The sequence below is a fragment of the Mytilus californianus genome, unplaced genomic scaffold (genome assembly GCF_021869535.1).
Source record: "Mytilus californianus isolate M0D057914Y unplaced genomic scaffold, xbMytCali1.0.p SCAF_2, whole genome shotgun sequence".
Taxonomy (NCBI): domain Eukaryota; kingdom Metazoa; phylum Mollusca; class Bivalvia; order Mytilida; family Mytilidae; genus Mytilus; species Mytilus californianus.
Window position 1 is genome coordinate 92,242,883 of NW_026262668.1, and position 12,171 is coordinate 92,255,053.

The window sequence follows — 12,171 nt, forward strand, 5'->3', positions numbered from 1 at the left end:
TCTCAACCCTTTATTTACATAGTTCATCGATAAAAAAATGATTCACGGAAGATTCGTCAGTTTAATGGATTTTTTATGAACAGGGAAATTCGTATTTTATTTTTAAAGCAGAGGTTAGAGTTACTAAATATTGTTGAACATTCAACAAGGATTTGTAAGGTAGTGACCGAAATAGTGTCATTCATAGGATCGTTGGTCTTCTCGTATTTTCACGTGGGACAGGTGCTACCTGGGACAGTTGACAATGGCCGCTAGTCACTCAAAGGGCCTGTTTATTGTTTTAACAATTTCTTGTGTTTGTGGATTTAATATTGACACTAAGATACCTTTTATACGCACAGGACCTGTAAACAGTTATTTTGGATTTTCTATTGCAGAGCATATGATCACAAAATCGAATGGTGACATTGCCGAGAAAGTGTAAGTGATTGTCCCCTAGAATTTACACACTGTCATGAATAAAAGCAAATAAATAGAAGCAGCATGTAAACGTAAAATTTAGCCGACCGTGCAAGACCCTCATGGATAGTTTAGGTCATTACCCCCCCCCCCCCCCCCTTATTTGTAAAATTTTCCATACATAATTATTAATTATTTAAAATATGTAATAAATTAATGCTCATACAGTGAAAAAAAATACACTAAGTAGGGGGTTCCTTCTGAATCCGGGTCCATTCGCCCAAAAACACGTCCACCATTCATGTTCGCCCCCCTTCACGTTCGCACTCTTTTTATTGGTTTTTGTGTTGAATAATTATTCAATTGTTTTTTTGGTTAGCGTATTGCTATAAATATTTTTTTTTGTTCATTGTTTCAAAATGAAGTGATGTTGTTTGTGTTGAATATTTTTTTAATCGAGTTTTGGTTAGTGTATTGCTTTAAAAAAAATGTTTTCATTGTTTCAAAATAAAGTGACTTTTAAAAGGTTTTTTTGTGTTGAATATTTTTTAATGTTAAGATATACCAGAGACATATATACACATCTCTGGATATACTAAACCGCTATTAAACTCAACAACAATAACATTTTGAATCTTCATTGTTTTTACTTAAACCAAGCTAAATACATGCTAACTACATGCAGAATTTACATCAAAGCTAGTTAAAACAACAATCACAAATTTTCAAACACACAACAATAACACCAAGTTTAGCTGTGTAAACACCATATTAACAGTAATCATACATAATCAACATATAATGATTAATCATCAAATCAATTTAAAACAATATTTCATTTAAAAATTCCAGAATTTTTATTTATGAAAATAAAAATGTTTTAATATAAACATAAAAAAAACATCTAATAATTCATCAGGTTTTTGAAAAAAAAAGGGTGCGAACAGACCCATGAGGCGAACGTGTATTGGGCGCGAACGGACCTGATACCTTCATTTCTGCATTCTTTATTTTTAGGCCAGTTTTCTGAATTCTTCCTGGGACTATTATAGTCCCATATTCTTTATATTTTTTGCCCATTATAGACCTTATCGCTATTTGGAAATCGGCGCCGCTTGATTGGAGAATGTGGCTCTTGAACTATTGACGTCATACAACAATCACTTTTCCATTGTGGTGTCAGATATTTTCTATTATGACATCAAAATTTTACGGGAACCATTGTGATATCCAGTAATGCGGACAAATAGCAATAAGGTGTATTCTCTATATTTATATTTTAGCCACCCATTATTCTCTTTTCCATACTTTGTTGGGCCATTTTTCTCTATTCATTATTATTTTTGCCCATTATTCTCTATTCCTTACATTTTAGCACCCCATTATTCTCTATTCCTTACATTTTAGCACCCCATTATTCTCTATTCTTTATTTTTTGGTCCATTTTTTTTCACCCATTATGCTCTTTTCTGTAAACCCCCATCTAGACCCTCATGAATCTGGTTGGTTTGGGAAGCTTTTGTTTGTGCCCTAAAAATCTGTTAAGGCTCCCTAATAATTAATTTTAAAAATGCATCTTTATTAACTTATGGTATTTGGTTTTATTTATTTCATTTATGTAAATATTAAGGTAAATTTATGTGAATTTTTTTTTTAGGGTTTAATGATAAATCTCTTAACCCTTACCACCATGAAATGAATAAGACCAAATACAATAAGATAATAAAGATCAAAGTTTATTTTTTGTTTAATGTTCATGAGAGAAATTACATTGTATTTCACGTTCAACGTAAAATTCACGTTTTTTTCTGTGCAAACACCCACTTTACCACCCTCTCAGGGGAAACTAACAATCATTTTTGCATGGCCTAAAATACATCAGACCACTACTTCATATACCAACAGCACCCAACAACTCCTGAGAAAATATTACTTATAAATGAAGATAAAACAATGACCAACATATTGTCATGATTGACAATGATTGTGTTGATAGCCTTACTGAGTTCGTACTAATGTAATCATGGTAATGCAGCATAATCATCATGATAAAAGAAACTTGGCTGAATATTTTATTTACCACTATTCAACATTTCATCACATTTTTGGTGCTTATTACCTCCCCCCCCCCCCCCCAAAAAAAAAAAAAAACAAAAACAAAAAAAACAAATTACATTCAGATTGTACATGTACATTCAACTATAATTCTTATTCATGCCAGTCAAGTTTTGAAATTAACTTCATGTTGGGTGGGGGTCATTAGTGGACTGTTGCCAGGCAAAAAATGTTCCCCTATGGATATAACAATCAGAAAAAGAAATCAGATTAATTTTTGTATGAAATTTCAAACCCAAAAGGGTCTATGATGGATGAAAAAGATTTTTACTTAAAATTTTCTATAAGATATACTCATTTCCAGCAACAGTCCAGCTCTTCATATAGTTCACCCATATTGCAGCACCTACTTATTGAATGTATTGTTTGTTTATTCTTTTCATGATTATGCATGAAAAATTTGCCACTGGAGGTTAGGTAATTATAACAGCAATCAATCCAGTCAGAAAATGTTTACATGTACATGTATTTTAGAAGTTGAAGATGTATAATAATCAAAATAATATTTCCATGGAAAAAAGAACTTATACATTGTATTAAAAGATACAATAGAATGATGAATTACTTTTGTGATGCAATGAAGAAATTATAATACATTTCATTTCTTGTAGTATTGGTGATATGTATATTTTCTATATTTAATGAAATGTAATGGGCATAATAAAGCACTTTGACCATCTAATTTAAAGTAACAAATTGATTATATGATAATGGATATAATGACCTAAATCTGACCAGTTCAGAGGTTTTATTTATTTTGGCATTAAAATGTTGATGTCTTTATCTGTCATCAGCCATTTATATCTGATCAACTAGTGATACAGCATATGATATTTATATATTGTATTATAAATTCATACATCATGTTCAACTTAAATGATGTTTTTTTTTTTTAAAATACAACTCAGATGCAGTAATTGCAGAACAGGAGCAAAAATACATACATGTTTATACATGTACATAGTGAAAGAATTGAGTAACACATGATAATTATATTTATTCTATTGAGCAAACAGAGTGAACCCGTGCAAATTTGTGTAAACAATAGACTTCAATGAGGTCGGCACTGTCGAGGTTGACCATCTCCGCATATAATGAATGAGTATAAAAGAAAAAAGAAAATTCTTAATTACATACATAAATGTGTAAACATGTATAAAATGTATAAGATTACATCAACAATCTGCACTTTGAAATCAGAGGAGGGACAACACTATTTATGATTAAGTTCATACTACAATGTCTATGCAACATAATAAAAAAATAAGGCTAAATATTTTTATTTAAATCTATTCAACTTTTATCACAATGTTTCGTTATACAATTTAATTATTTCACTTCAGTGTCCTGCCCCGACCAGTAAAAACTTTTTCTTAGTTTTCAGGTTTAAGTGATATTTTTGTCCTTGACATACATGTAGTATGGCTGTTGATTTAAAACATTTGTTAGAGAAATAATTTCATGTGAATAATCTGGTTTGTAAGCATACATGTACATGATGTAGATTATTTCATTACATTATTTTCATACTTGCAATACAAGTGCTGAACACATGAAGAAATCTGTTGAGAATCAGATAAGTATTCTTTTGTTATGTCATATTTCATTAGAGTCAGACTCAGTCTTAATGTGAGAAAAAGAAAATATCTAGCTGCATTACATGATTAACATCATTTACCACAAATCACATGTGGAAGTATGCCACCAAATGCAAAAACATTTTTTTGTAAATGTGAATAATGAATGAAACCATATTTTCTTGTATTTTGTGAATCTAAACCAATTTGAAAATTGTAAGAGTTTTTAGTAGAAAATCTTCGTTTCTTTCATGGTCTGGATATTTAAGAATGCAAGGCATTTCACCATCACTCATTTCTATCATTATGGTGACAGGTCCCATAAAGTTTTCACAGATAACTATCAAATACATATGCATATAACAATATAAGAGGGGGGATTTGAAAGCTTATACATATAAAATTTTGGTTAATGTTATAAGCTTTCATCCAGCATTTAGTATTTCTCTTTTAGAATTATTTAATATTTTGTTTTGCTGGGGGTCTTTGATAGCTTGGCATAGCAGATTGATTTTGCTAGAAGGCCAATATAATGACCTACATGTATACAATGCTCTATTTAGTTACAACATTTTTGGTAGATACATATATAGTTGTCTCATCGACAATCATACCACATTTCTTTATTTCATTATGTATAACACCACACTGCCATTGCATAATATTTAAATATTTAATTTATAATTGTTAAGTAATTATTAGAAATATTTGTACATTGTATTAGGCCAAAGTTTAGATATATCATATCACTGAATATACATATAAAAGTTCATGCGGTAATTCCATAGATAAAAGTGTTACTTATAAATAAGGATCTGTATAGTTGTAGCAGGTAATGTGTAGAACTGCTAAATACTGGTAGGGGTTATATTAATTCTATTTGTGAAATATTTGGGTAAAAGAAATTAAAGTACCCTGAATAAAAAAAGGACTGTTCTGAGTGTCTATAAGTGCATGTACATGTATAGCAAAATTTAATCTTGAAATTAGCCATGATAGATATTGTAATAAATCTGTGTCAAATGAAAACATTGTAGCTGTATAATTTTCAAATACAGTTTAAGTTTGTTGAATGATTTTCATGATGATCATATGTCTGTACTTTCTTTATCTGTCTGTAGTTGTAAACTTGTAATTGTACAATTAATTTGAATTCCTGCTGGAAAAAAATATTCCTACATTACAGACCTTCTCAGCTCTTGGAACTAATCATCTCTTTAATATATGCAATTGAATGCATGCTTCATTTCTAGGACCAGAATTGCAATATTTATAGGATAAAGAAATATATGATTCTAATCTTAGGTTGAAAGGATCACTGAAGTTTGAAATTGCAGATTTAAGGATTTTAAGCATTTGGACCCCCATGTGTGGTTAGTGGAAAAGATTAAAAGTTCAAAGAGAAATATATAAATATTTACTTGTGGAAAAGTCCAGTTGATTAAAACAAATTATAGTACCCTAAATAAACAAAAGAAATGTTCTATTTTCTTTAAATACATGCACTATATATAAGTATAGCAGAATTTTAGTTTTGGAAATTGCATACATTTTGTAAATATGATTTTAAACAGTTGAAAAAAAATTGTCAAAAATCAAAATATAAACTAGTTGAAGAATTAATCTAAAAACAAGTTTATATTGTATGTACACATGATGTACTGTCATACCTGTTTACATTACATCTTCACTTATTTTATAACCTACTGGCTTTATTTGGTGTACTATAATTTTTAAATGGAAATTTGATAAGATATTTCCCTCACTCACACAGGGTTGACCTACATTTAACATAATAACTACCATTTGATATCCACAACTTAAAAAAAAACTGTTTTCTGATGTGTTATCTCAGTTGGGTTGGATGCTGAAACATTTCATTCTTCCAAATAATAGATTTGAAGTTTTGAAAGAATGAACAGATTTGATGTATACACATGTATATGCTATTTAAACATGATTCAATATAATTAACATGTTTATATAAATAAGAAGATATGGTATAATTGCCAATGAGACAACTGGAGCACTCTATCAGAGACCAAATGACAGAGAAGTTTACAACTATAGCTCACTGTATGGCCTTCAACAATGAGCCAAACCCATTAATTTGTTTTTCTAATATTCAAAGTAATGTTGCATTAATGTCCATGATGTCCAATTAAAAAAGAAATTGGATTTTTCTTACAAAATTTGAATGTTTAAAATATTTACTAAATTGTTTTGAACTTTTTATTGCATAAAGTTATACTCATAAAAGAATATTTAAAAATTGTACCTTGTACATATAAACAAAGTTCTATATAAAAATGTTCTTTGATATCTGAACGTCAAAACTGAAAGTCCAAATACACTGGCTTAATAAAAAAAACCTCTTGGCATACTTCTTATCACCTAATGAAACAAATAGATGTTCATGTATAAAAAAATATCTCGTTTTTAGTTTGGAGACTTTTCAAGGGAAAGAAATGGAATGAAATAAGGGTTAATCATGCAGTGATTCAGATAGACCTTAGGGACTTCAGGTCAATTCCCATTAAAACCTTCCTCAGGACAACTTTCAAAAAGTTATCTAAATATTAAAAAAAATGATAATTTCAAATTCCTTGGGGTCATTTAGAGAAAAAAGTGAGCAAATATCCTTGACTGAAGTCTAGCTGAATAACTGATTATGTCAAATCAGTGACTTTATGACAGTTTTCAAGGTTTCAATAGTTCAAATATTTGGACAAAAAGCACTATTCAAGTATCATGTTCCACTGAATCATATTGCATTTTAAGCTAGAGGCAAGCCATTCTGTACATGTATGTACAACAACAAATTATCAAGTTTCTGGTTGATTAATCAAGTAAATGATAGAGTTCAATTCAAAGTTAATTTTATACAACATTCTCTTTATATGCATGCATATTTAGACATGCTCTAAGGTTAGTTTGAGGTGTTTAAATATTGAACAAATTCTTTAGTGCAGTTGTTTTTACAAGTTCTAAAATACCTGCAAAATGATTTGTATAAAGTACAATAATGAAAATGAGAGACGAAACTGTAAAATGTATTAGAAGGAATATACATGTACATTTATGTGCAAAATTAAAAGAAATAGAACTTAGATTAAACTGTAAATTAACATAAGGCTTTGTTCACATCCATAACAATGCAGACAGGACATAGAGGAGGTATGGTAGATCACGGTCATTAAGAAATGTTTATTTTTCCCCATTTTGTCACACTTAAATATAAAATCCCTCTGATTTTCTTCCATGTCACAGTTGTCACCCCTTAAGCACTTCATGTCTACTCATATGCCAAATTAAATGTTTTGTGACTGCTTTTTCAGTTCACTTTTAAGTTTTAGCAGTTTGCATTTGAAGTTGGTCTTGCAGATTCTTTGTATGAGAAATATTAACATGACGAACCATACATAAATATATAATTTTTATATCCTTGATTCCTGATAGGTGACTTAAATGAATCAAATCTCTCATATAACAGACAGTGCCAATATAAATACAAATAAGGTCTATACATTTCTAGTTTGGCGAATTACAAATTTGTTTACATATGGAGATATCGCAGAAAAAATTACTATAAGACTTTAGGATGTTGAGGTCACTAACACTGAAGTTTATTCAAGTGTTACACTTGAGGTTTCAAATGATTCACTGATTCATGAATATTTATTACTGTTAAATCTTCCTTTTATAAAAATGTAAACTAGATGTATTTGTTTGGTATAAATCCAAATTTAATAACTTTCAAAAGGAATTCAGGAAATAAAAACATTATAAAAATAATCAGAATAATCCATGAATATATGAAATTTTGATGTGCAATGTACATGAACATCATCTACTTTTGTACAAAGAAATGATTTGTTCAGGCAGTGACTTGTAGAGTTCCATATTTATATTAAATTATATATAAATGTTTTATAATTTATTTTAAATTCGATATGAATGCTTAAGTGTTGATCTTGATAATTAGGTTAACATGCTGATCAGGATGGCAAACTGTATCATTTTCCGGTATAAATAAAAGGTACATGAAGTACTATTTGTTCAATTTTTCACTGGAAAAAGAGGCAAATTGCCCTTTACAGTTTATTTTAGATTTTCTTCCAAGTTTTTATCTACTCATGTGACATATTTCTCAAGAAGTATGAATATTCATAACTCTTCAGATACATGTATTTTTATATAAAAAAAAAACATTGATTGAAATAGTGCCTTAAAATTTACATGTAACACACGTCCAAAATTGCATTGCATTATTATCTAGGCAATTTATAACTAATTTCTCATTCCTTTGAGATAAAAGGGGAAGGGTTTAGTACTCTCAAAACAAGTTTAGGCACCCCAAATATGTATAAAGCCTTAAGTCAATGAAGTTGGTGGTTGTTGCATCTCTCCATTTTGTCTAATGTCCAACAAATTTTGCAAAGTAGGACATTGCATTGTAGATATATACATGTAAATCTTCTTTTTTGTCATTGTAGTATGCAGCAGCTGATGTCAATTTTGTTTAATTAGGTCCATTTCAGAATCGGTACCATTCTTATTATAGATCATTGTTGTTTCTATGCATCTAATTAATAATGATATTATAAAGTGTGCAGTAAAAGTGAGGCCCATTCAGTGACCACCACAGTAATGAGTATGTGAAATTTTTAGGCCTTTGCTATTGCCATTTTTATCTTTCTTCGTATGAGGGCTCTTGATATCTGTGAAAGGGATTTCTTGTGATAAAATGAATTTGTGCAATATACTTGAACATTTGGTTGAGGTTAAGTGGAGAAACCAATTGATTTTACTACTATGTTGCATTAAATTGTATGAGGTTTTTTCTTCAGCCATTAGTAACTTGAAATCAATCTAATAATTTTGTTTTCTTACTCTAAAAACACCCTACTACAAATGTGCTAGTTGTATAGTAACAGAATTCTGATTAGTTTTGAATGAAATGCACATGCATGGTTTGATGTCATTTATAATGATTTGAAGTTGTATTGTTAGTACTTATCAATTGTGAATGAGAAAAAAAATCTGTTAATAATGAACATACAGCCATAATAGGATAACTTAATCATATATCAGCTCACACCTTTCATACCACAAATATTTGTATGTTGTAGTAGATTATTAAAGTGCTTTGTCATATTATGAAGAAGTAGGAAGGTATAATAATAAAATGTACAATCCATGCATTTATTTTAAATCGAAATATATTTTCCATGTAGCTAGATTAGTTGTAAGGATTGGTCCCAATTTTTGTTTACTGAAATCTCATATTGTATCAGTTTCATCCCTGGTATATTCTCCACTAAAGAAAAAGGAACTTAGCATAGCTAACTTTAGACTTCTTACTGTGTACATTGTTGCCCTGTTAAATTTTATTCTGACCTTCTATGGCTGCCTAAAATAACAACAGTCTTAATATGTCTGAAATACTGTTGTAGACAAGATTAACTGCCAAATATAAATTTTAAATGTTATATAAACATGTACATACAGTATATACCTTTTAACAGTTGACCTCATCATGAAAAATAGCTAGTCATACATGTATATATATATATATTGAGCTATCCATTGTTAGTCATAAAGATGTTAGAATTAGCCATTGACAATAATTGGGCCTGAATATTTATATGTTAGTTCAATTTAGTTTTGTAGTAAGGTTGGAGATCTATAGTAATGCTACTTTTTTAGTGGATACATCTTGTATAGTAATGAATGTCCATAAAACATTCAAGTTCATTGGCCATTATCTTTTGAATTTCTTATCCCAGTTAATATCTTTTGTTCTTGGTAGTCTTCAAAACTTTTCATATTTATTGAAAACAGTACTTTTGAAATACATCTAAATGCTATATATTCAGTTGTATAAATCTAACAGTTTAATTGGCACCCCCAGTATGTAACATATTTAAATCTCAATAAGTTTGCAAAAAATCATTGTTATCCACTCTGTAACCCTAAAATGCAATTTCTCTGATGTACTCACTGCAAATAAGAGACCTTCAATTTTATTCTTACAATTTAACCTACAAACATATCACATATATATATATATACATTGTACAAGTGTATGTAAAGGGACCCTATTTCATCCAACTATTTGAATTATTTTTCTCATTTTCACTTTCATGGAGATATAGTCAATGATAGTGTAAGGGTGAAACTATTTACATGAGAAAGCTTGTTATTACAGATAAATAATTGCATGGCATGAGTTTGAGATAAAATTTGTTTTGATAAGAAGTATACCAGATAAAGACGATATTAAATGCATGTTTTTATACCCTTGAAACTAAGAGATGTTTGTTATCTATGTAGACACAAATTATGGAAAATATATTTTGACAAGAATCTTTAAGACTGATTAACATGATTAATTAAAGACAACATAGAGTATTTCTTGTGTAATAAAAACAGACAAATAAATTTATTCTGGTTGTGACCATTTCTTCCATATTTTTACAGAATAATAATCAAATAGTAAAAGTCAATAATTAATAAGAAATATATAATTAGTAATGTTTTATTTATAAACACTGGAACTCTAAAATTGTACAAAATGAAAACACCCTCATTCATTCAATCAGGAAATAAAATTGGGTAAGGGTTTTGTGTTCCTTAGTGAAATAATTAGGTGTTTTGTGATTTCTAACTTTTTCAAAAGAAAGAATGGTCACAACAGCAATTAACTGTCACTGTACCTTTCCTTCAAGAATAACTTGCCCAGTTCTTCTTCACTTTCCCAAAACTTCAGTTTATTAATTTCAACTGAAAAATTGTCAAAAATACACTGTTAACAACCATTCTATTCAGACACTCAAATTTGATTACAAGTACAACAAGATGATTTGAGGAAAAGGTTGTTTCTAAAAAAGTGAAATGTGACCAAAAAGAAGAGAATACCCCTGTAGGATATCTTTTTATATGGATGAAAGTATATCTCAAATTCAAAATATTTGATGTAGTTTTTGATTTTTTTTTATTCTATTATTTATATTGCAATTGATTTATAATAAGGTATATCAAAGCTGAAATTACTTGTAAATCAATGGAATTACATGTAAAAACAAGTTGTCTCCCATATAAATTTGATATGGTGCATTTTTAAAGTTTTAGTTCACTTATCACAGTCACTTTCTTGTGTTTTTCTGTAAAGCTTAGAAAGTGACAACAATTCTGTCTAATCATCTGTGATATTTGAATATTTTATTATTGCAGGTTATTAGTTGGTTCGCCAAAGTTATCAAGACCTGGTGATAGAAACAATAAGACTGGAGGATTATATAAATGTTCATTTAACTCTTGGTGTAAAGAAAGTTGTGCAATACAATTACAGGCAGAATCTGGTGAGACACAAACAGTATAAATATTTTCATTTCAATTGATTTTAATAGTTATCTTAATCTTGTAAAGTGTGGAGTTTATTGCATTTTGACCTTCAAGAAACTGTCAAGATTGAAAGTGGCATAAAACAAGTAAAGATTTCCTGAAATGTATATACTGAATTGGAAAGGGGCCTGCTACAGACTTCCAAGAAAAAAAATCTGGTTTTGTCTACCTCATGAACTAAAGAGAAAATGTAAAAAAATATACTGCATTAGTTCGGTTCCAGTCATGTAAATATATACCGGGGAAGTGCCCTATATCAAAATATAATCCAAAAGTCTGAATAGAAGGGATTTGAAAAATTGTAAAATAATGGGATTGACAACCAAAATACCAGTATAGCTATTTGCAAATTAGAATTTGATAGCTTAATCAGTGTATATTAAATTATATTGATTACTCAAGCTAGTTTTCTCCATTTTTGCATATTATATACCCAGTTGGATAACAAATATTCAGTGTTGTAGATTGATAAATAACTTGGATATTGATTAGGGTAAAGACAGATGAGAAATGCAAGGATGAAGGATATGATCTTACATATATATAGATTACACTGTTTCTTATTACACATTAAACATTTTGATTGAAATCTGCATGTTGTTCATGAAAATGAAACTTTAAAAGTGCATTAAATTGCCATTAATAATATGAAACTAGGAAAGATTGAATGCAC

General features: G+C 29.2%; 1 protein-coding gene across 2 annotated transcripts in view; it reads left to right on the forward strand.

The window, feature by feature from the left end:
- The first annotated feature begins 18 nt into the window (after positions 1–18).
- LOC127728443 (integrin alpha-PS1-like) overlaps positions 19–12,171 on the forward strand; it is a 201,285-nt gene continuing 189,132 nt past the window's right edge. For both annotated transcript variants that reach the window (XM_052235802.1, XM_052235803.1), the window contains exons 1-2: positions 19–420; positions 11,328–11,455. In XM_052235802.1, the coding sequence (XP_052091762.1) occupies positions 245–420; positions 11,328–11,455 (304 nt within the window). In that variant the 5' untranslated portion in view covers positions 19–244. The remainder of the gene's footprint in view (positions 421–11,327; positions 11,456–12,171) is intronic.